The 24,936-nt window shown below is 44.1% G+C and overlaps 1 protein-coding gene across 1 annotated transcript in view; it reads right to left on the bottom strand.

Annotated features, from left to right (window-relative positions):
- Nucleotides 1–21,404, bottom strand: part of LOC105983489 (NACHT, LRR and PYD domains-containing protein 1-like) — a 45,804-nt gene extending 24,400 nt beyond the window's left edge. The window contains 5 exon segments of the mRNA XM_013013388.1: nt 1,400–1,570; nt 11,625–13,230; nt 17,207–17,368; nt 20,522–20,689; nt 21,274–21,404. Coding sequence (XP_012868842.1) covers nt 1,400–1,570; nt 11,625–13,230; nt 17,207–17,368; nt 20,522–20,681 — 2,099 coding nt within the window. The 5' untranslated portion in view covers nt 20,682–20,689; nt 21,274–21,404.
- Between the last annotated feature and the right edge of the window lie 3,532 nt (nt 21,405–24,936).

Raw genomic sequence — 24,936 nt, forward strand, 5'->3', positions numbered from 1 at the left:
TTCCATGTCTTCTTATCTGTCCCTCATCTTTGCCTTTTCTGCCTCTTTTGGATCTCTACCTTGCTCATGCCTGTAGTCCTAGCTACTCAGGAGGCTGAGATATGAGGATCACAGTTCAAAGACAGCTTGTCAGGAAAGTCCACGAGTCTCTTATCTCCAATGAGCCACCAAAAAACCGGAAGTGGTGCTGTGGCTCAAAGTGGTTGAGGGTAGCCTTGAGTGAAAATGTTCAGGGACTTTGCTTAGGTCTTGAATTCAAGCCCCACATTAAAAAAAAAAAAAGATCTCTTCCTTTCCTCTATTGTTTATGTAACTCACTCAGTTTTACATATTCATTAAATAAAACCTCCAGAGTTCTTGATTTCAGCCTATGCAATATTTTTTAAGAGCAATCCAAAAGTGAATTAAAGATGAAGACGTATACTGACTGATCTCACTTGTATGTGAAATCTTAAAAAACAAACAAAGAACACAGAAATGAAGAGTAGAATGGTAGGGATGAGGGCAGGCAGGGGAGGCAGGATGGAGAGGTCATTTTCTTGACTGCCTCACTTAATCAAATCCTTCCTTAATGAATGTGCTCCAGTGGAGTCTTCTCTGGGTTTATTGCTCATTGGTTGGGATAGCTCTTGTCTACTGCCAGTATCTTCCAAACTCTTTGAGAAAAATCTCCTGTCTGTTTGTTAAGCATGGTAGGCCTGCATCTGTCACAGTGCACTAACAGAGTAGGGATCAATGCAGGTTTGTTCAATATGCTGAAAAAAAGCAGTATTTTTTAAAATCAAACCCAAATGTTTCTATTTTGTAACCCATCACCCTTGTATACTAATATTTCCTGGAATTATTTTCTTCTTGACTTTAAACTGTAACAGCCAGGGGTGTTGATTGTAGCCAGCCAGCTATGTCAAGAGTACAAATCTCCGTCAATTGAGTTAAAAAATATACTCTCTTGAGTGGGAAGTTTCTGCTCACTTTCCCAACCTCCTCAAAAGTGTTATTGCTCCTGTTCTTAGCTCTGTTCCTAGCCAGCCCTGATGAGATAGACTTTCATTGAGTGAAAACATTTTATTGAAGGTTAGAATGCTTTCTAACTACTTTATACTAACCTATCACCCTGGCAAACGATTGTAAATAGGGTATGAGGCTGACTCCTTATGGACAAAGAGCATGAACAATGTCACAGTTTGGGTTAGAATAAAATCCTGAGCAGACCAGCCCTCCTCAATGTGGGGAGACAGACAGTGCACCCCTTTGTGCAGAAATAAAGAGCCTAAAGGAAATTTCCTTCAACTCATGTATGTCTGTTTTTCCTTCCACCAGTACTGAGATGAGGTCTTACTCTCAGCTTTTGCTTTCAATATTCCTCCTTCACGGAGAACCCAGCCACACCCTGACTCACCTCAAGGTCTGCAGGTGGCAATGTGGGTGTCTCAGTGTGTCACAAAGACTCTGCACTGCAGAGTAACTCAACAGGTTTCCACTTAGGTCCAGCTCCATCAACCCTTCGCTGTCCTTGAGAGTAGAGAAGAATACTTTCCAAGATGTGTCAGTGAGGGGGGCCCGTGTAGACCTAAGGGAAAGAAAACATGAGAGACATAAGTTGTATGCAGAGTGTGAGGTCCACAGCCCTGCACAACACAGAGGGCTCTGTTCCCCTGAGCACTAGGCCTCCTGGGCAGTGCCATCACCAGGACTGACCAGGCCTTCCACTTTCCTTTCTGTCCCCTGTTCCTCATCCCCTCCTCTGCCCAGCTCCTTGGTCTACACCTCTTAACATGCGTCCCGATGTGCTCATTTTGTGTTTTCTTTGGCTGCAGTCTGATGTTGTCATCTGTTTTTATCCATAGTGGCCCACACAGGATCTGACAGAGAGGGGGAGCTTGGTAATTAGGACCACCTTCCTGCCTTCCGTGCAGGTACACCTGTCTTTATTGGCAAAGAATACTAGAGCCTCAGTAGCTAGAAAGAAAAGGAAAAGATGGAAGAGTTGCTCTGAGGATGACTGTGTGATGGTATCTTGCAGCTGATCTTATGTACTGCTGTCCATTTGCCTGGACCCTTCCCTTCCCAGGATGATGAGGTCACAGAGATGACCTCAGGAGAGAGCTGGCAAAGGGGAAGGTGTATGAGCAATGTTTGCATCCCCAACTGGAGAGGATGAAGGCTACACCTGAGAGTGATAAGTAGACTCTGCTATGTGTGACTTCCATCCATTTACACACAAGGTTAGCAATCTTAATGTGTTTCAGACTTCAACCATTGAAGTTCTATTCCAAGTTGCAGAACAAATTTTATTTTATTTTATTTATTTTTTTGGCAGACATTTCTACTTTGACATCTCAATAGCTGCCTCTTTGATCCAATATATCCCAATATGTTCCATATGCAAAGAAGAACAGAGAGTAGGGGATAAAATTCTAGAGCAAACACTTCGACTGTCACTTGGACTTAGTCTCTTCTGCTTCCAAAATAAGAAGTGCTTCTGTCATTGTGGAGCTTCTGTAAAAGGAATATTTCAGAATCATCAAAATTCCTAATGTAGTTTGAAGCTGTTGGAAGAATAAACTTCTCTATTATACTCCTATAATCTCAAAAAGTCAAGAGGCAGGAATGGGAAGATAATAGTTAAGAAGTTAGCAAGAGGAAGTGGCACAGTAGCTCAAGTGATAGAGCGCTGGCCTTGAGCTGAAGGGCTGAAGGACAGAGCCTGGGCCCAGAGTTCAAGCCCCATGACTGACCAAAAAACAACAACAACAACAACAACAAATCCTAAACCCCAAAACATTGTTTCTTGGAGAGGGTAAGGGAAATAACAAAATGTTGAAATAAGGATACAGGTTGATCCATTGTAGCAATGAGATGTACAAGACACTGTGTTGAAGATGAACATTACAGGAGGGGAGGAGGGGCCAAGATGGAGATGTAACAGTAGGGAAACACCTGCAGCTCTCTTCAACCAAATAGAGGTCGGGTTTCAACGCTGCATTTCTTCAAAAGACCGACAACAACAAAAAGGCAATTACTCAGAAAGACACAGGAAGTGGGAAAAAAAAGAAAAAGGAAAAACTCCAGACCCTACACAAAGACAATAAAGTAGGAAGACCCTTTCCCCACCCCTTGCTGCCGGCGGGGCTCTGAGCTGAGCCTCCTAAGCGACCCAGCTCAGGACCCACCAGGGACCAAGGCTCCTGGAGGACTCCCAAGAGCCAGTGCCGACCTGGAGAATACACACAGAAAACTCGGACGGCAGAACCCGCACAGAGACCTCCCCATGGCGCATTGCCCTGGCCCGGCCTGCATAAACAGCGCAGCCCAGCCCTGAGTGGCAGCTGGGGACAGCAGCAGCGCCGGCTGCGGCGGTGATGAACCACCCCAGATAGCCAGCACACAGCCTCTCCAAGTCGGCCTGCGGGAACAGCCCAGCCCAGCCCTGCTCTGGGCCAGGAACGTCTCCAATCTCTGCACCAGCCCGTGGGAACAGCTCAGCCCAGCCCGGGGTGGCAGTGGCAGCTGTAATGGGACAGCGGCGGCGGCAGCAGTGGTGAGCGACCCTAGACTCCCGGCCCTGCATCTCTCTCTCCCAGCTCCCAGAAGCAACCCAACCCAATTCGGGGCTGCAGTGACTGCGGCCGGCGGTGGTAGCAAAGGATCCCAGACTTGCAACCCCAAACTCGCTGCGAGGCCCAGCGCCTCCCTGCACTGGCTTGCATAAGTGGCCCAGCCCAGCCCTGGGGTGGGGGCCGTGGCAGCTGTGGTGGGGTGGTGGCAGCAGCTACAAATGACCCTAGGCCCCTGGCGCCTCTCCCCGCCTCCCCCACCCCTAGTCCGTGGAAGCAACCCAACCCAGCTGGGGATGGCGGTGACTGTGATGGGGACAGCAAACGACCCCAGACGTGCAGTGCCATGCTCTCTACACAGGCTCATGTAAGCAACCCAGCCCGGAACAGCAGCGGTGGCAGCAGTAGCAAAGGACCTCAGACTCGCAGTGCAACCCTGCCCCTCCCTGGCTGGCCTGTGCAAGCAGTCCAGCCCATAGCGGGGTGGCAGCGGAGAGAAACCCCAGACCCATAACACCAAACGGGACAGCATAAACAGTGGTGAAGGCTGTGAAACACAGACCCAGCCTGCACCACCACCCAGAATAGCCCACCCTCATCTCAACGAACAGGGAACACAATGTTGAACAGCAACCTACAGTGCACAAGACCAGCAATCTGCCACAGCACCGCTGGACAGCGCCTAACCAATACCAGAATAAGCAGGAACCCTAGTTATCTTCACTGCCTGCCTCTGACTGGTCAGGATCTGAGTGCACACCCCAGCAGAGGGCAGAGTGTGTCTGCCCACCACAGACTAACAGGAGTAAGCCCTATGTGAGTCAGACCAGCAGCTGGAAAGCAACTCCTCCCACAACAGAACCTCCAACCAGGTAAAATGCTCTCAACCAGCCCAGTGCCCAGAGCAAGCTACATCAATTGATCCAGGAACAAATCCAGAACCAAGCAAAGGTAGCCACCTAGTGACCAAAACAATCAGGGCCTGTAATTGGTCTCCAACAATTCCTGAATCCATATGCAAAAATCCCAGTGAAAAATTACAAAATTCTTCAACAGCCAAGATAGTAAACCAGACTCAAAGGCCAGCAACCACCCAGGGGAGAACGCCAGTGGAAGCGAAAAAGAAATGGAAGACAAATGCTACATCCCAGAGATGATAGAGGGAATGACTCAAGAATTAAAATGAGACATAAATCAGAAATTTAAAGAACAAAGGAACGAACTATCAAGAGATCCAGGGCTTCAAATAAGAAATGCACTCAAAATAGATGCAGTACACACCTCGCTAAAAGATGAGATTAGTACTCTATAAATTATAAATGGCTCAATCTCTTCGATGCAAAATTCAATTTCCTCAATGCAAACCACAATGGAAGCCACAGTTAATAGAATAAATGAAATGGAAAATAGAATATCAGATACTGAAGACAAAATGCAGACACTGGAAAAAGAAGTTACAGATATGGAAAAAACATTCAAAACATGCCAAAGGGAAGCCCAAGAACAAGCGGATAGTACCAAGAAATTTAACCTTTGTATACTTGGGGTGGACAAAGGGGAGGAAGACAAGAATAAGGGAGTACAACACTTATTCAATAAGATCATCACTGAAAACTTCCCCAGTCTTAAAAGAGAAAATCTTACCTATATAACAGAGGCCTACAGAACACCTAACAAGCAAGAGCCCAGGAAGAACACTGCAAGGCACATTATAGTAAAAATGCTAGGTTTTAGCAATAAAGAAACAATCTTGCACGCAGTAAAAGCAAAGAAGAAGCTATACTGCAATGGAAAAAAAAAAGTAGAATCACTGCAGATCTTTCCATACAGACACTGAATGCAAGGAAAGCCTGGAAAAGTACCATCTGAGCCCTGAGAACCAACAACAGCCAGCCTAGACTGGTATATCCAGAAAAGCTAGCATTCACAATCGAGGGAGAAACTAAAATTTTTAATAGTAAAGAAAAATTAAATGAATTCATAAACAATAAGCTAGCATTACAAAGAATATTAAGAGTGGGAATACAATCCAAAGAAAGCATTCAAGAACAGGGATCCAGACCAGATAGATGTCGTTAGGAGACCAACTTAGTAAACACAGGAGGAAAGGAAAGAAGAAAAACTTAGGAAAGTATAAAATGACAGGAAATACAATATACCTCTCTATAATAACCATAAATATTAATGGACTCTGTTCACCAATCAAAAGAAAAAGAACAGCAGATTGGATCAGAAAACAAGATCCATCAATTTGCTGTCTTCAAGAGACTCACGTCATAGCCAAAGATAAAAGCAAACTCTGAGTGAAGGGATGGAGAAAGGTCTACCATGCAAATGCTCCCAGCAAGAAGGCAGGAGTTGCCATTATGATATCTGATAACATAAACTTTACACTAAAATCACTATGAAAAGACAAAGAAGGTCACTATATAATAATACAGGGAACAATCCAAGAAGAGGACATCACCATTGTCAATCTATATGCCCCAAACATTGATGCACCCAAATATGTTAAGCAACTACTCTCAGATTTACAGGAAATACAATAATACTAGGAGACTTATTTTTTTGTTGGTCATGGGGCTTGAACTCTGGGCTTGGGTGCTAGCTATCCCTGTGCTCTTCAGCTCAAGGTGAGCACTCTACTGCTTGAGCCACAGCACCACTTCCCTTTTTTTTAGTGGTTTATTGGAGATAAGAGTCTCACGGACTTTAATGTCCAGGCTGGCTTTGAACCATGATCCTCAGATCTCAGCCTCCTAAGTAGCTAGGATTACAGGCATGAGCCACCAGCGCCCGGCATTAGGAAACTTTAATATTCCACTGCCACCAAAGGACAGGTCCACCAACCAAAGAATTGGCAAAGAAGTCTCTGAATTAAATAATGTCATTTCTCAAATAGACTTAACTGACATACCAGGTTTTCCACCCAACAACAACCCAGTAGACATTCTTCTCAGCAGCCCATGGAACTTATTCTAAAATAGATTATATCTTAGCTCATACAAATAATTTAAGCAAATATAAGGAGGTTAAAGCTGGGCGCCGGTGGCTCACCCCTGTAATTCTAGCTACTCAGGAGGCTGAGGTCTGAGGATCTCAGGATCTCAGGATCTGAGAATCAAAGCCAGCCCGGACAGAAAAGTCTGTGAGACTCTTATCTCCAATAAACCACCAGAAAACCAGAAGTGGTCTGTAGCTCAAGTGGTAGAGTGCTAGCCTTGAGCTGAAGAGCTGAGAAACAGCATTCAGCTCCAGAGTTCAAGTCCCATAACTGACAACAACAACAACAACAACAACAAAGAAGAAGATCGACATAATCCCCTGTATTTTATCTGACCATAATGGAATCAAACTAGTTCTCAACAACAAGGCATACAGTAGAAAAAAATCAAACACATGGAAATTAAACAGCACACTGCTGAGCAACACATGGGTCACAGAAGACATTAAAGAAGAAATTTAAAAGTTCCTACAATTCAATGAAAATGAAGACATATCACAAAGAAACCTATGGGACACAGCGAAAGCATGCCTGAGGGGCAAGGTTATTGCTCTCAGTGCACACATCAAGAAGAAGAGACAGACCAAATAAACAATCTCATGATGCAACTAAAACTGCTAGAGACACAGGAAAAAGTTGAACCTAAAGTCGCTAGATGGAGTGAGATAACCAAAATAATAGCTGAAATTAAGATAGAGACTAAGAAAACTATAAATAAAATTAATAAAACAAAAAGCTGTTTTCAAAAAAAATCAATAAAATTGATGGACCACTAGCAAGATTAAAAAAAAAAAGAGAGGAGACCCAAATCAATAAGATTAAAGATGCCACAGGAAAAATTACAACAAACATTCAAGACATCCAAACAATTATAAAGAAATATTTCCAGACTCTATACTCACAAAGGAAGGAATACCTAGCAGAAATGGATGAATTTCTAGAGAAATACAAATTGACCAAACTGAACCAAGAAGAAATAACTAACTATGCAATAACCTACAATGAGAAAGTGAGATAAAGGAAGCAATCAGAAACCTTCCCACAAGGAAAAGCCCAGGACCAGATGGATTCACTATGGAATTCTGTAAGATTTTCAAAGAGGAACTAATACCCATACTGCTCAAGCTCTTCAGAGAAATAAATGCAGAGGGCGTAATCCCAGACTCATTCTATGAAGACAATATCACACTCATCCCCAAACCAGGCAAAGACCCAACCAAAAAAGAGAACTACAGACCAATCTCTTTGATGAACACAGATGCAAAGCTCCTCAATAAATTTTTAGCCAACAGAATCCAGTAACATATCAAAAAATCATACATTAAAACCAAATAGGCTTTATCCCAGAGATACAGGGATGGTTTACATCACATCAACAGATCCAAGGTGAGGAACCACGTGATTATCTCCATCAACTCAAAAAAGGCTTTTGATCAAATACAACATTCATTCATGTTAAAAGTTCTGGAAAAAAATGGAATAGAAAGAACATTCCTTAAAACAATAAAAGCCTTGGGGCTGGGAAGGTGGCTCAGTGGTAGAGTGCTTGCCTTGCATGCATGAGGCCCTGGGTTCAATTCCTCAGCACCACATAAGCAAAAAGAAAAAAGCTGGAAATGGTGCTGTGGCTCAAGTGGTAGAGTGCTAGCCTTGAGCTGAAGAGCTGAGGGACAGCACCCAGGCCCAGAGTTCAAGCCCCACGACCGGACCCCCCCAAAAAAAATAAATAAAAGCTTTATATGACAGACCAATAGCCAATATCATAGTTAATGGGGAAAACCTACAACCAATTCCCCTAAAAATAGGAACAAGGCAAGGATGCCTACTCTCTCCTCTCCTATTCAATATAGTTCTGGAATCCTTAGCCAGAGCAATAAGGCAGGAAAAACACATTAAAGGGATCTGCATAGGGGAGGAAGAAGTTAGACTATCCCTTTTTGCAGATGACATGATTATACCTTAATGATCCCAAAAGCTCCATCCCCAAACGATTAGAACTTATAAATCACTTTGGCAAAGTAGCAGGATACAAAATTAACCCACAAAAATCAGTCGCCTTTCTGTATACCAACAATGTACAAGCAGAAAGGGAAATCAAGAAAACAACCCATTCACAATAACCTCAAAAAAATAAAGTAGGAATTAACCTAACCAAAGACGTAAAGGATCTATTTCATGAAAACTATAAAAGCCTAAAAAAAAAGGAATAATAGAGGATACCAGGAAATGGAAAGATCTCCCATGTTCCTGGATAGGTAGAATTAACATTGTGAACATGGCTATCGTGCCAAGATTATTATACACGTTCAATGCAATTTCCATTAAAATCCCAATGGCGTACTTTACTGAAATAGAGAAAACAGTCCAAAAGTTCTTATGAAACAACAAAAGACCGAGAATAGCCAAAGCAATTCTATGTAAAAGAAACAATGCAGGAGGGATCATGATACCAAATTTCAAGCTCTACTATAGAGCCATAATAACAAAGACAGCTTGGTACTGGTACAAAAAGAGACCCGAAGACCAATGGAACAGGATAGAGGACCCAGATATAAATCCACATATGTACACTCAGTTGATATTTGACAAAGGAGCCAAAGAAGAATCATAACCTCTTCAACTATTGGTGCTGGGAAAACTGGGTGGCCACATGTAGAAAAATGAAAGTGGACCTTAGCCTATCATTATGCATTAACATCAACTCAAAATGGATTAAAGAGCTTAACATCAAACCTGATACTCTGAAACTACTGCAGGACAGAGTAGGAGAGACATTTGAACTTATAGGCATAGGCAGGAACTTTCTGAACAGAGTCCCAGGGTCACAGCAAATTGGAGAGAGACTGGACAAATGGGACTACCTTAAAATAAAAAGTTTCTGCATAGACAAAGAAATAGTAACCAAACTAGAAAGACAGACAACTAATTGGGAAAAATTATTTACCAGCAAAATATCAGACAAGGGTCTAATATCCATTATATACAGAGAACTCAATAAACTAATTCCTCCCAAACCCAAAAAACCAATCATGAAATGGTCAAGGGAACTAAAGCAAGACATCTCAGAAGAGATAAAAATGGTAAAGAAACACATGAGGAAATGTTTATCATCCCTGGCTGTAAAGGAAATGCAGGAGTATTATGGTTCAAGGTCAGTGTGAGCAAAAGTTGCAAATTCCATTGAAAAATAAAAAGGTATAGGGTTCTGAGCACCTTAGTACTGTCATAAAGGGATAAACTTCAGAAGTATGTGCACTCTACATGCATTAAAAATGATTGAGCAGTTGAACATGATGGCATCTGCTTGGAATTCGAGCTACTGGGAATGTGGAGGTAGGAAGATCACATACCAAGGTCAGTCTGTACAAAGTTAGTAGGATCCAATAAAACAAACAAACAAAGAACAAAAAGGGCTGGGATTGTAGCTCAAATGTAGAGGACTTGCTCAGTAAGTATGTGGGCTTGAATTTAGTTCCTAAAGAAAAGCTGAAAAGTGGCCAGTGCTGAATGAAATAAAAGTGAAAGACAAACTATTCACACTTCAGAAAACTAAAGAGTGTGAAAAAAACAAACAAGCTTTCCTGGAATAGCTTGTTTTGAAGAGTGTATAGCATTTATACAACTGGAAAAAAATTAACCAAAATGCATGAGGCTTAATTGTGAGTCCCACACTGGGAAGGCTTTCTTCCTGCCATCCCCATCATTTTGCATCTCTGGTGAAAAATTAGCAGTACCCTCCTCCCTAAAAAGTAGTTGAATGTGGTGAACATCTTCTACTCACAGCCCAGGATGAGTTTTCATCCTTCCTCCCTGGCAACCCTGGTCTGTGTTCAGCAGCCTCCTCCCTGCTCCCTGCCCTGTCTGGCTGACTCTGGCGACTCACGTTGGCCTCCCTCAGCAGCAAAAGCTTTGTTGTACTCTGGATCCTCTCCAATCTCCATGAGCCACTGTCCATTCCAAACTCTCTGGATCCGGCCTGGCATCTCTTGTCCCCTCTTACTTTCTATTGCCCCAGCGGTGTCTGCTAAGCACTCTTTCAAAGGCCTCATAACAGGGGCCACTGGCAGCACCTGCATCCAGGACCTACAGGGTCAAGTTCTGTGTATTCCCATGAACAACTGAGCATGGTGGAGAACAGGGCATTGGTGAAATCAGCCATGGAGCTCTTCCCAGCTAACATCACAGGGCCACTGAGAATGGCACTGTGTCAGACTTCTCAGTACCAGCATTGATATGCTAAGAAAATAAATCTGATTATAAGATAAAATGTAAAGGCTAGCTCAATTTCCCCATAGAAATGCATAGGAAAAACAGTAGATAGATATGTTTCAAATCCTTCATGATAGAATTTTAGGTGACATTAACTTTCACCTTGTGCTTATTTATATAAGAAATATCTATATCTATATCTTGTGCTTACTGATATATTCTTATTATCTACAAGGAACATTTTGTTATATAAAATAGCCTTAACAATCTAAAAACAAAGCCAGATGCTGGCAGCTCATCCCTATAACTTTAGTTACTTCAGAGGCTGGGATTTGAGAATCACAGTTCAAGGATAGGCTGAGCAGGAAAGTCTCAGAGAGGAGGGACAGCAGTACAAGGCAGGGCCAGTCCCATGGCCCCACATTCAAAGGACCTCAGGAAAGACAATGGGAGTTGCCTTGAACAGTTAGAAGCAACTGGTAGCCGGGCATTGGTGGCTCACACCTGTAATCCTAGCTACTCAGGGGGCTGAGATCTGAGGATCGCAGTTCAAAGGCAGCCCAGGCAGGAAAGTCCCTGAGACTCTTAATTCCAATAAAACACTAAAAAACTTGAAGTGGCACTATGGCTCAACTGGTAGAGTGTTTTCCTTGAGCTGAAGAGCTGAGGGACAGGGCCCAGGCCCAGAGTTCAAGCCCCATGACCAACAAAAAAAGAAAAAAAGGAAAAAAAAAAGAATCCACTGGTGACCTCCATCCTTAGACACTGGGATCAGGCTGAGAGAGTCCTCACTGCTTTGGAAACATATGGGACCCACAGAGGAACAGGAGAGCAGGGCCGGTTTGGATACTCACAGAACTACCCCAGAGGGCCTCCCTGCATCTCCTGGCCATCCACTTTCACTTAGCTGAAGCCTCTTCACATGTCTGCAGAGCTTAAGGCAGAAAGTGACCAACAAGAGCTCCACATCTGTCTGGATATACATCCTTGTTTCATTAACCCATCTTAGTGCAGATGATAGGATTCACTCATTCTGAGACTCATATAGAAAGTGAAACATCTCCACAGAATATGGCTGCTGTAGAGGGTTCTCCACTTGGATCCAATCCCACATGTGCAACAACCTCAATCGACGAAACTTGCAGGTGAAGATCTTCTCCAGCACATCTACCACTGGTTCACTTAAAAGACCAAATAGGAAGTTTATGGTTGGTGCCACCAACAGATAACTTCTGTCCCCTTGTGTTAACCTTATTATATCTGTGAAAAAGTCAGGCAAGTCAATGCCCTCCTCCTCATCCCACAAGATGAAAGACATTGCTGCAAAGAATGCCTGGAAACAAGAATGACGGAAGCTGTAGAACTGAGACTGGCTATGTTTTTGAAGAACACTGATCTCTGAGAAAGAGATAATGATGGTGCTATCTACTCCACACTTGCTGAGGTCATCTACACTGAACAAAGTCTTGCTTTTCCAGATGCCCATAGTAGCCAGAGTACAGATCTTCCTGATCTGGGTTCCCAGGAGCTGAGCTGGGAGAGTCTGGACAAGGTAGTGCAGACAGAGGGCTGTGGTGGTTTGGGGGGTGAGTGGAAGGTCCTCCCCCCGCTCCATCTGCTGCTTGAGGCATGTGCAGATCAGCCACGACACCCAGGGCACCAGACACAGGGTCAATAGTGCGGTGTTTGATTCAACCAAGCTAAAGGCTTTGAGTGCTTGGCTCTCCTCTGAGAAATACTTGTAGAAATACTCCTTCCTACTGGACTCAGAGAATCCCAGGACTTCCACACAACGGGGCTGCTTTAAGAAAGGGATAAGCTTCTGTAGAGCTGTGGTCTGAGCTGTGATGAGCAAGGAAGCTTCAGGAAGCATGATTCTCCTCAGCAAACTGCACACCAGTGTGTGAACCAGCTGAGGCTGGCTAGAGTGCAGACAAAGATATGATTCCATCCCCTCTGCAACCAATGGTAGTTGATCCACACCATCGATGATGAAGAGCAGTTGCTCTGGCCTAGTGAGAATCTCCTTGAGGTGGATAGATGAGTCTTTCATGATGACCTCTTCCAGACTCAGCATCTTGTGTTGGTCTAGCTCCTTGCAGCTGATGCAGAAGATGTGCTGGAAGCGGTCCCTGTACAGCTGACCTTCCTCCCAGGCTACCTTCACCTGCCTGGCCAGAGTTGACTTCCCAATTCCAGCAGGTCCATACAATATAACTGTTTGAGGTTCTTCCTGGGTACTTGGTCCTGGGCCAAATAAATCTCCAATGTCAATTAAATGTCCTACTTCCTCCATTTCATTCTGATGCCAGTTTTCCTTCGGGAGGAGTTCCTGGCCTCTGAGATGAGGTTTTTCTAAAAGTAACAGCTGGGTGAATTTTTGTTGCAAATCCTCATTTTTCCAGAAATGTGCTGGGCTGGGCTCCTCTGTCTTCAGATTCTGGAACTTTTCTTTGGTTCCTAAGTAAAAGAGGAAGCAAAGATATATGTTATAATTGATTTCATTCATTAAACAGCAGAATGAATTTAGGCACTATTCCAACCACATCATTTGCTGGCTGCAGAAATTGGGGGAAATGACAGAAGACCAGTGACTAGAGAGTAAGCGACTTTTTCCTCACACATACATTTTGAACTCTGTTATTCTCTGTTGCTATGAGAAACACTTGAAAGATACACTCTGAAAGAATGAAAGCCTTCTTTTGAATCATAGTCTCTGACATTTTGGGTTAGATGTCCTTGTTGTGTTGGGCTTAGGTGAGACCAAATATGACAGCAGCAAGAATGTATGGTCTAGGAGCATGCTCAACTTATTTCAGCCAGGGAGCAGAGAGAGACAGGAAGGGGCAAGACTTTAACTTTCAAAGGCATGGCCTTATATTCTGCCACCTCCATCCAAGCCCCACCCCCTCTCTTTGTACTACCTGCCAAGAATGCCATCAGGTTACAAAGCCATCAGTGGTTGAATCTACTGGTAAGGTACGAGCTCTGATGACACAATCACCTATGTGGCAGGGAAGGTGGTATCTTTAGTGCTGGGCACCATGCTTCAAGGCACTGGATCTTGGACTGTGCAAACTGTGGGCCGAGCAGAATTATTCTGTGTTTTAAAGAAAAGCCTGTGGTGTTGGGTATTGCAAAGAGCAAGGGAGAGAAGAGTGCCATTGGGGTGTAAGGAGAGGTGAGCAGCTTAAGCCCTCTGATGATATCTTCAATAGAATCTTTATTCAGATCTTTATGCAAGGGGATTTTTGCGTAGAACCTGAAGGGTACCAATTTTGTACTATGGAGTGGAGGTGACCTGTAAAGGGATAGCTCCTAGGAAAGAAGGTTTAGATGTGGATCCTGAGACACAGGGGAAGAAATATTTATTCCTGGGCCCTGTATCCCTCCTCTTCAGTTTCCCACCCCAGGTCTCCAGGTATACTTTTGGGGATGCAAAATGTATACTTTTTGGCATGACTCTCAATCCAGGGGTCTCAGCCCAGCCTAAAAGGTCTCAGCCTTCTAGTTAAGCTCATATGTGTCAGGCAGCCTTGTACAATTCCTCTGTCTCATTTCTGGGGATGTCCGAGGGCTTCAGGGTTCAGGCGCTCAATATTGCTGAGCCAGGTGGGGGTGGAGAGTGGGCTATGGCAAGGAGACATGGCAGCTGGGAGAAGGAAAGGGACTGAAGATGGGGTTTTTCATAGTATTTAGGCCTCAGCTGAGAGCAGCCTCCACTTCCTCGCTGACAGCCTCATGCAGAGTGATGGTCTCAGATGCTGCTGGGAGTCCCCACACTGGTTCTGCATGGCTCCTCTGTGTCGTTTCTATCCCTCTCTGAGCCTTATCTCTTCCATGAGGGGCTATGAGCTTCCACCTTCCAGTAATGCAAATCCTAGTAAGAGCTTCGTTAAATGCTTGTATTTTGTTACCTTGAGATTTTTTTTTGTCGGTCGTGGGGCTTGAACTCTGGGCCTGAGCGCTGTCCCTCAGCTCTTCAGCTCAAGGCTAGTGCTCTATCACTTGAGCTACAGCACCACTTCCGGTTTTCTGGTGGTTTATTGGAGATAAGGGTTTCACGGACTTTCCTGCCCGGGCTGGCTTTGAACAGCGATCCTCAGATCTCAGCCTCCTGAGTAACTAGGATTATAGGCGTGAGCCACTGGCACCCAGAGAGATTTTTTTGGGGTTAATGTCTGCACACAGAAGCCAGTTCTGAGGCTTGCAATTAGTGCCTCATGCTCTTTCTTAGTTGTTACTGAAGGCTGGTGTTCTACCACTTGAGCCACTTGTAGATTTTTGGTGCTTAATTCAGGTAAGAGTCTCATAGACGTTGCTGTCCAGGATGACTTCAAACCATAGTCCTCAAAGACCAATTACAGGCAGCAAGATTTTTTAATTAGTTTAAAAAAAAATCAATAGTAGCAATGACAGTGCACATGCACACACACACACATACACACCCATATATGCACACACCAAACACATCCCTGTAACCAATGCTTGAGATAATGACCTTAAAAAGAGAAAATGTTTCTTTTGGCTCATGGTTTTGAAACTTTGAGTCTATAACAGACAGACTCATTGCTTTTGGGGGCTCTCCTGAGACAGCACATCATGGCAGCAGTGTATGGTAAAGCAAAAAGTGCTCCTCTTGAAAGCTGCACTTGAACCCAGGGCATTCCCACTCAGTGCTCTTCAGAATGGCAGCCTCTCCCCTCTGCGATCCATAGTTTGGGGTATCACATGGGGGCCTTAAAGAAGGTGTGGAGTTTGGGATCTATTAAGGGTCCTGCAGTCAGCCTGCTAAATCCTGCATAGGGTGGTGTCTCACTGCTCTCTTGAAACAGCAGTCTACATCACTGCCTGAGAAGTGCCTGGTAGGAGAGGTCTGTGCTGCTTTGGGGGGAAACAGCGGGAATGAATGGGGGCTTTTTTTTTCTTATTGACAGGGACAGTGAATTGATGATGGCTGTGCCTGGGCTTGGATGCACTACAATATCTGGCTCATTTGATGGAGAAGTGATGGACCAGGTCCTGGTCTGCCGATCGCCAACCTGGGTCACCAGGACACTTTTGTGCCACTCACCACTCATGAAGCCAGGCAGGGATCCCATATTCTCTTCAGGAATGCTAAGTTGGGCAGCTGAAGATGAAATAGCCCCAACAAAAACTCCTCCTCCTCCTCCTCTTCTTTCATCTCCTCCAACTCCTCCCATGTTTTCTTCTTCTTTAGTAATATCAGGGGATATAGTAGAAAAGTGATAGGCTTTGAAAGCCATGTGTGCTCCTGTCAGGGAATATTTGAGAATATTCATGGGGAGTTAATGGTGAAGAGAAAAGGAAATCAGAGGATCCAAGTGTGCCTGTTTCCCACTCTGTATGATCACTCACTGCAAGGCTCTCACTGACATCATTTCTCTTAGCCTGGTAAACTCCTCTTCATCATTCTAAACCCAGCATTGTCAACTCCAGAGCATCAGCCAATTGATGGTATTGGAAGAAGGGAAGGGACAGGGATTAAGTTGGCATGTGGGAATGGGTAAAAATATGGAAAAGGAGTAAGCAGAGAGAATTCCTGTGCTTAGGAAGGATAATGGGAAAAGAGGATTGGAAGGGGCATCACAGGATGGAAGAAAGAAAGGATGGAAGGATGGAATAATAGGAAAATGGAGGGATGAGAAAATATGGATGAGAGGATGAGGCATGGAGTCCACAGAAGACATAAGGATGGCCACATGGGTGGAGGAAAGAATGGTTTGAAGGATGAGGGGTTGAGGTAAGGAGAGTTGCTATCAGGAGGATGGAGTGATAGAAATGTAGAGCTAGGAGAATGGAGGAAAGGGAATGAAGAGCACTCCTCTATACTACTCAGATTCTTTCTTCTTTTTCAGTAGGATTGCTGGTAAAATGGGAGCAGCAGTGCTGACAGGAGGAGAGATGTAGGAGAAGCAACACTGAACATGGTCTCAGAACCCAGGAGAAAGCCCAGTACTGCCCATTGCACGCTCCTCTGAACTCTCTTGTTCTGGGGCCAAGATATTCAAAACAGGAAAGTCAAGCCATCCAGAGGAAACAGAAATCAATGGCCAGTGAAGGGGTAGGGTCAGGACAGGCTTGTAGAGCAGCAGGGGCACACAGCCAGCACACTACAGCATCACCATCACTCAGAACCTGCAGAGAGAGCCAGGGCATGGATGCTACAGCAAGGGAGGGTGGCTGGGCCCTGGTTCTCAGGATGGAAGGTCCTGTGTCTGCCAGGGCAGTTCCTTGGTGGCACACATTGGGATAGGTGCCTTCCTTTTCTTGTTTGATATCAACTGTGCATGAATTGTGCCTTTGCCTGGGCTTGGACACACAACCACATCTACCCAATGTGTAAGGAGTCTGGGTCTGTCTGCTGATGACCATCCTGAGCCACCAGGCATGAGGACAAATTTGTACCACTCACCTTCTCTTGCTGAACAGGGCAGAGACCAGGCAATGTTTTCAGGAATGCTTGATTGAGCAGCTGAAATTGAAAATGTCTCATTTTCTCCTCCTCCTTTGTCTTTTACTGTAAGATCATGCGATAGAGCCGTGATACAGATCATTCTGCCAGCCATGTCTGCTCCTAGAAGGGTGGATTTGAGGATATGAATGGGGATTCCATAGTGAAGGAAAAAGGGAATCAGAGGACCTTAGTGTTGCTGTTTTTTTCTCTCTCTAATCAGTCACTGCAAAGCTCTCACTGAGATCATTTCTCTTGGCCTACTAAACTCTTATTTATCATTCAAAACCCAGCATTTACTTCTGCAATGAACGTGGTTGTGCTGGTGACTTCAATGTGGCCTAGTGTGTGGTCAATTGGATAAATGCCCAGGAGTGCGATTTCTGGCCTTAGAGAAGCTCTATATTTATTTTTTTAATTTTATTTTGTTGCAAAGATGCTGTACAGAGAGGGATTACACTTACATGAGTAAGGCAATGAGTACATTACTTGTCACACATTACTTGTTACCCCTTCCCTTGTTGTCCCACTATCCCTTCCTACCTCTACTTTCCCCCCACCTGAAGTTGTAAAGTTCATTTCCAATATACTGTCTTGTGAGTATCCTTGTTGCAATGGGTTATCTGTGTCTTTGTTTCAGTGTTTTGTTATTCTCCTTCCCCTCCCCAGATTAGACAAGTGTATATACAAGATGCAGGGGACCAAAATCAAGTACAGTGACAACAGGGGATATGACATAGGGGAAAGAACATACAAAGGAAATAGCAACAACAGAAAAATCACATAGTACATTTAAAACAGTAAGAATAAAGACATACCTCTTGTGTCCATATCTTGGGGTTCATTTCACTTAGCAACACTTTATATGGTCATATGTGCATGGCTTTTGAGCTCTTTAGCTCAAAAGATTATCCTATATGTATACTAGTTATTGCAAATAACAGAAACCTTGGTACTTAAATTTCTTTGGGACTGGGTTACTTTACTTAATATGATTTTTTTTGTCTTTTCATTTCCTAACAAGTGGGGCAGTGTCATTCTTTCTGATGGAAGCATAGAATTCCACTATATGTGTGTTTGTGTATGTGTGTGTATATGTATGCATGTATATATATATATATATATATATATATCACATTTTCTTGATCCACTCATCTACTGAGTGGCATCTGGGTTGGTTCTATATCTTAGCTATGACGAATAAGACTGCGATAAACATAGTTGTGCTGGTAGCTTTAGTATAGCCTTGTTTGTGATCATTTGGGTAAATGCCCAAAAGTGGGATTGCTGGGTCATAGAGGAACTCTTTGTGTAGTCTTTTGAGGAACCTCTATACTGCTTTCCAGAGTGGTTGAACAAGTTTACACTTCACACTGCTTTCCAAAGTGGTTGAACAAGTTCACATCTCCACCAGCAGTGTAGTAACGTTCCATTTTGGCCACATCCCTGCCAGCATCTGTTAATGTTAGTTTTCTTGATAATGGCCATTCTAACTGAGGTGAGGTGGAATCTCAATGTTGTTTTGATTTGCATTTCTTTCATGGCCAGATCTTGAACATCTCTTCATGTGTCTATTGGCCATTCTTACTATTTCTTCTGAGAAGTTTCTCTTTTAGTTTTTAGCCCATTTACTAATTGTTTTTTTTTGAGGTTTTGTTTGGGGGGGGATGGCTTAATTTTTGAGCTCTAAGTACATTTTAGATATGAGGCACTTGTCTGATGCATAGCTAGTAAAGACCTTCTACCAAGAATGTGCCTATAAATCTATAAGTAAACATAATGGATGGTGAAAAAACAAAAAATTACACTTGGGCATTAAGCAGAACTCCCAACATTCACACAGTGAAACCAAAGGAGGATATTTGTAGGAGAAGATCACAGGAGCTTAATGTGTATGTATATATGATTATATAAAATGATGTTTATCAAATGAATTCCAAGAAATGGAAACAAGAGGTGTTTTTTCTTCTGTTTTTCCCCTTTTGTCACTGCTTTTGATTTCTTTACCCTTTGTCTTGTATGTAAGTTTATCTAATTTGGAAAGGGTAAAGGGAAGCACAGAAATGATGGGACAAAGGATGAACTAATTCAGCAGTGATACATACTAGACAATGAACTATACAACTTGTAGGGGATGGGGAAGTGAGGGAAAACTGGGAGAAAATGAGAAAAGATGACACTGTTGAAAAGAATGTACTCATTACCTGACTTATGTAACTGTAGCCCCTCTGCGCATCATCTTTATAATAACAATAAAATAAATTTAAAAACTCAGCAATGTCAGTTCCAAAGCATCAGCTAATTGATGATGTGGGGAAAAGGGAAGGGAAAGGTATTAAGTGGGAGAAAAAGCCAAGATTTTGAGGTGTGGAAATGGGTAAAAATATGGGAAGGAGGGTGCAGAGAGGACGCCTGTGCTTAGGAAGGATAATGGAAGAAGAATGGGATAAAAGAAGCTGGAAGAATGGCGGGACAGAAGGACGAGAATAGGAAGATGGAGGGACAAGAAAATGTGGATGAGAGAATGAGGTATGGGGACCATGGAAGACATGAGGATGACAACTTGGGAGGCAAAGGATGAATTGGAGGATGAGGGGTTGAGGTGAGGGGGGATGGCATCAGGAGGATGGAAAGACAGAAAGAAAGAGCGAGGCAAATGCTGGAAAGGGTGATGAGGCATATCATTCTTCTGACTGCTCAGATCTTCCTTCTCTTTTGGTAGGACTCTTGGGATATTGGGAGCCACAGCATTGACAGGAGGAGTGTTGTGAGTGAAGCAACACTGAGTGTGGCCTAAGAGCCCAGGTGAGAGCCCAGGACTCCACATTGCGGGTTTTCTCAGCACTCTGGCTCTGAGACACAGATATTTGAATACAGGAAGGTCAAACTCTAGAGGAAACAGGAGATTACTGGCCAGGGAAGGGAGGGGTCAGGACATGCTTGTAGAGAAGCAGGGCACACAGCTAGCACACCACTTCCTGCCCTGTCTCATGAACCACACAGAGTCTGCAGAGAGATCCAGGGCACAGACTCTGCAGCAAGGGAGGGCTAGTTCTCAGGCTGTGAAGGCTCTGTGTCTGCCAGGGCAGCTCTTTGGTGGAACACATTGGGATAGGTGCCTTGATTTTCTTGTTTGATATCAATTGTGCATGAATTGTGTCTCTGCCTAGGCTTGGACACATAACCACATCTACCCAGTGTGTAAGGAGTCTGGGTCTAAGTCTGCTGATGACCATCCTGAGCCACCAGGCGTGAGGACACATTTGTACCACTCACCTTCTCTCACTGAGCTGAGCTGGGGGCAGATGCTCTCTTCACCCATGCTGGCTCGAACAGCTGAAACTGAAGCTGTTCCATTTTCTCCTTCTTCTATTTCTTCTTCATCTTCTGACGGATCAAGTAATGGAACAGAGCTACGATAGGATCTACCAGCCATGTCTGCTCCTGGAAGGGTGGATTTGAGGATATGAATGGGGATTCCATAGTGAAGAAAAATTAGACTATCTGAGTGTTGCTGAATTTCTTCTCTCTCCAGTCACTCACTGCAAGGTTCTCATTGAGATTGTTTCTCTTGGCCTGGTAAACTCCTACGCACCATTCACAACCCAGAGTTGTTAACTCCAGAACATTAGCCAATTGATGGTATTGGAAGAAGGTAAGGGAAAGGGATTAGGTGGTAGATAAAGCCCAGGAGAGAAAGTTTGAGATGTGAAAATGGGTAAAATATGAAAAAAGAAGTGAGCAGAGAGAATTTCTGTGCTTAGGAAGGATAATGGGAAAAGAGGGATGGGATTACAGAAGATGGAAGATGGGTCCGAAGGAAGGATGACAGAGTCAGAAGATGGAGAGACAAGAGAATGGAGAATGGGGATGAGAGAATGAGGCATGGAAGATATGAGGATGACAACATGGGAGGAGGAAAGGATGGATTGGAGGATGAGGGGTTGAGGTAAGAGGGATTGCTATTACAAGGAAGGAGTGACAGAAAGAGCAAGGAAAATGCAGGAATAGGGATGAGTGGTACTCACTCCTCTATACTGCTTAGATTCTTTTTTTTCTTTCAGTAGGACTCCTGAGACATCTGAAGCTGCAGAGCTGACAGGAGGAGAGGTGTAGAAGTAACGCGGAGTGTGGACAGAGTCCAGGACTGTAGATTGCTCGTTTCCTCAGACCTCTCTGGCTCTGAGGTGCAGCTATTCGAAAACAGGAAGCAAAGACCTCTAGAGGAAACGAGATTATTGGCCAGGAAGGGGGTGGGGTCAGGACAGGCCTGTAGAGCAGCAGGGGCACACAGCCTGCACACCACCTCCTGCCCTGCATCACTAACCACACAGAGCCTGCAGAGAGAGCCAGGGTACAGACGCTACAGCAAGGGAGGGTAGCTGGGCCCTGGCTCTCAGCATGGAAGGCTCTGCATTTGCTCTGGCAGCTCTTTAGTAGAACACATTGAAGCTGGGACATAAAACATCTTTCCTAGTTCCCATGGTTAGGAAACAATCCCAACCTCCTTGCTTAGGCTGCCATGCTAAGAGGGCCACTGATGTGAGCCACCGATGGTGTGGAGAACAGGATTGGCTGCTGGACATGTGCACAGAAAGTGAAGCATCCCCTCGTAATAATCTCAGGAAAATGCCTGAGCTACACTGAACAGCCACATCATTACACATGAGCACAGCTAACTTCATTTCACTTCTTTGTAGTGTGGTTTCCTTTCTGTGTTCTGCCTTGCTTTGCTTCGATGAAACCACATCATCTCCACAGACAGTACTACATGTTGGGAACTCAGCTTACAATGTGAGCCTAGCGTTGACAGTTTGTTTTCAATTCATCACATTTTGTCCATGGCCCCCAAAGGGTCATGTCTGTGTAATAATCCAAAAATGCATTTAATCCATCTCTAAGCATCTCTGAAGTCTTCCTAGGTCCAATGGTGTTCAAATGTCAAAGCACTAAGATGCTTCAAGCAACTGGGGCATACTTGTAGCTTAGAGTCTCTAAGAAGTAAAAAGTAACCTACTTTCAAGATCGAAGGATACAGAGTATATATTCTCATTCCTGAAAGGAGGAGTTGAGATATAGGAAGGGATGGCAAAGCATGACTGAAATCCAGCAGGAAACATTTGATCCTGTGTCTACACACCAGCACGGGTGCATGAGGTGAGGTTCAATGGCCTTGGGCAGTCCTGTCTCTGTGGCCTTATCCAGCATCACACAGCATCACTCCTCGGGGTCCCTCTCCTTGCTGCTTGTGGCTTTCTTGCCAAGAATTCCATATTACTGACATCTCCAACTTCCTTGTCTCTCTAACTGCCTCTTGTGCATTGTGCTCTACCCTCTCATTATTTCCATCTCCCTGGGATGTATTATTGCCTAGGTTTCCTTGCCTTCATGATCCTGTAACTTGCATTCAGCATGCCTGCAAAACCAGGATCCCATGACCAACACCACCTAGGCCTGCTGTTAGCCAGAGCTGTAGTCACACCCGTTGGAGCCACAGCTGCTGTGGCTTCTGAGTGCTTGGGCAAATGAACATGGAAAGCCTGATGAGGATACGGGGCCCCAGCAATGCCCTGTTCAATGTGTTTATACTTGGATGACCCTTGGGTGGAGTGTGGCCCATTCCTGAGTGGCCTCGAGGGCAGTTGTGGCTTCTGAGTGGCCTCAAGGGTTGTTTTGGCTGCTGCTGCTATTCTTTATTTTTGTCGTTGCTGACATCCTCCTCCGCCTCCTCCTCCTCTTCTCCACCTCTTCCTCTCCTTCCCATCTTCCTTCTTTGTCTGTCCAAAGGCTTGCACTCAGGGCCTGGGCCCTGTCTCTGAGCTTTTGTGCTAGAGCCTCTTGTACATAATCTTCACCATCCATCACTCATCAGTATTCTGGTTTGATCTCTAATAAGAATAATCCATGAAGCTCTGCTTATTTCATTTCAGAATTTCTTAGTCTGGTTATCCAGATGTTTATAAATCATTCCTGGACATCAGTACTCAAGTCTAAAAAGCTGCCTGTCAGGTTTAGTCACCGTAATGACTTCACTTTTCTATCTTACTATTTTTCTGTCTTATTCAGATTTTGCCTTGCTATGACAAAAAAATCTGACATAAGCCACTGAAGGGGTGACAGATTTATTTTGGCTCATGTTTGTACATGTGTGAGAACAAAATCTACTCATTTCCAATCAACAGATATAAACCATTCAAGGGATGATGGATTTATTTTGGCTTGTGTTTGTAGATGTGTGAGTACAAAATCTACCCATTTCCAATCAGCAGAGTAATTTTATCCATTCTCTTTCCTCAATCAAGTCCAAGCAAAAACCCCAATTCTTACATGTCTTCCAAACTTGCTCCTTCCCCAAACTCCTCCAACTCAGTAATAGCACCAGTATCTCCTGAGAAGTTAGGTTTCAAGTCTCTGCCTCATCCATAAGTCCTGCATTTCTTCCCTGATAATGGCCAATCTACCAAGTTTCATCAACTCTCCCTGTTACAAAGCTTTGCCCGTATTTGAGTATTCCCAAATTCACCAACCATGCACCCTTTCCATTGCTACTTCCCTGGCCAAGTCATGAATTCTCACCGTGGTACTTCTGCTTGGTTGTCATCGATTTTTAACAACCAGAGACAATGTTATAAAAGTATATTAGGTTCCACATTCCCATGTTTAAGAATACCTAGGACCTACAGGTCTTTAGAACAAAATGAGGGGCACCTGGAGATGTGCCCTGGAGAACTCTGCCTCGGATCTGACCCCATCTTTTCTACATGTGCTGAGTCTGCCACGCTGGCCTCCTTTTGAAGTTGTTACGAAGCTTGTTCCCGGTCTGTGCCTTTGAACACATTCCATCATTGCTGTTTACTGCTGCATTTCTCTGTAACTCTGTACAGAAATCCACTTGTGTTTGAGCTCTTCCTGTTATCAAAATCTCAAATAAAGCATCATCTTCTCAGAGACAATCAGTCCAAGTCTTCATGATACCGTATTTGCTTCAGAGGACATGTCACGACAAACACTTGTTTAGTATTTGTTGACCTATTTGCAGGTCCCCACTGGGGATGCCAGCATCTTGAGGGAAGGGATCTACCCATAGGCCAGGCCAGCCTCACTCTCTCTACACCAAATCACATCCTTGTCTCTGGGTTCATGTCTGTTGAGTAACAATCAGATCTTCTTTCATCCAGTGTCAAAAACTGACACTACAGAACAACCCACAAATATGCACCTGTGGATTCAAGCCCCCCAGCTGAGACAAACACCACCTGCTGCTAACTACCGCCCATATTGTCCACCTGGAGACATCAGAATAGGATCATCAAGGGCCCTTCAGAGGCTGCAGCCTCCACTATCAGAGAACTTCAGTGTGAGAGGTTAGATCAAGACTAACTTTCTTATCATTCAACACTCTTTGTATTCTACTACAACTCTTTTATTTCTCAAGAGTGATTATTTCCTGAAAGTCATAAAAATGATGCATTTATCAAATGTCTGCTACTAATTATTGTGTATTATTTCACTTTTAATCCTTTAGAATACCAGTCTTATCTCTCTTGTGTTCACCCTGTTATCTTGATTACCTGTGTATAGTGCTTCTTCTACCAGTTAACAACAACAACAACAACACACAAAAACCTCTTGTACAGGGCTGGGAAGATGGCTCAGTGGTAGAGTGCTGGCCTTGTATGCATGAGGCCCTG

Source organism: Dipodomys ordii, unplaced genomic scaffold (genome assembly GCF_000151885.1).
Source record: "Dipodomys ordii isolate 6190 unplaced genomic scaffold, Dord_2.0 Scaffold19, whole genome shotgun sequence".
Taxonomy (NCBI): domain Eukaryota; kingdom Metazoa; phylum Chordata; class Mammalia; order Rodentia; family Heteromyidae; genus Dipodomys; species Dipodomys ordii.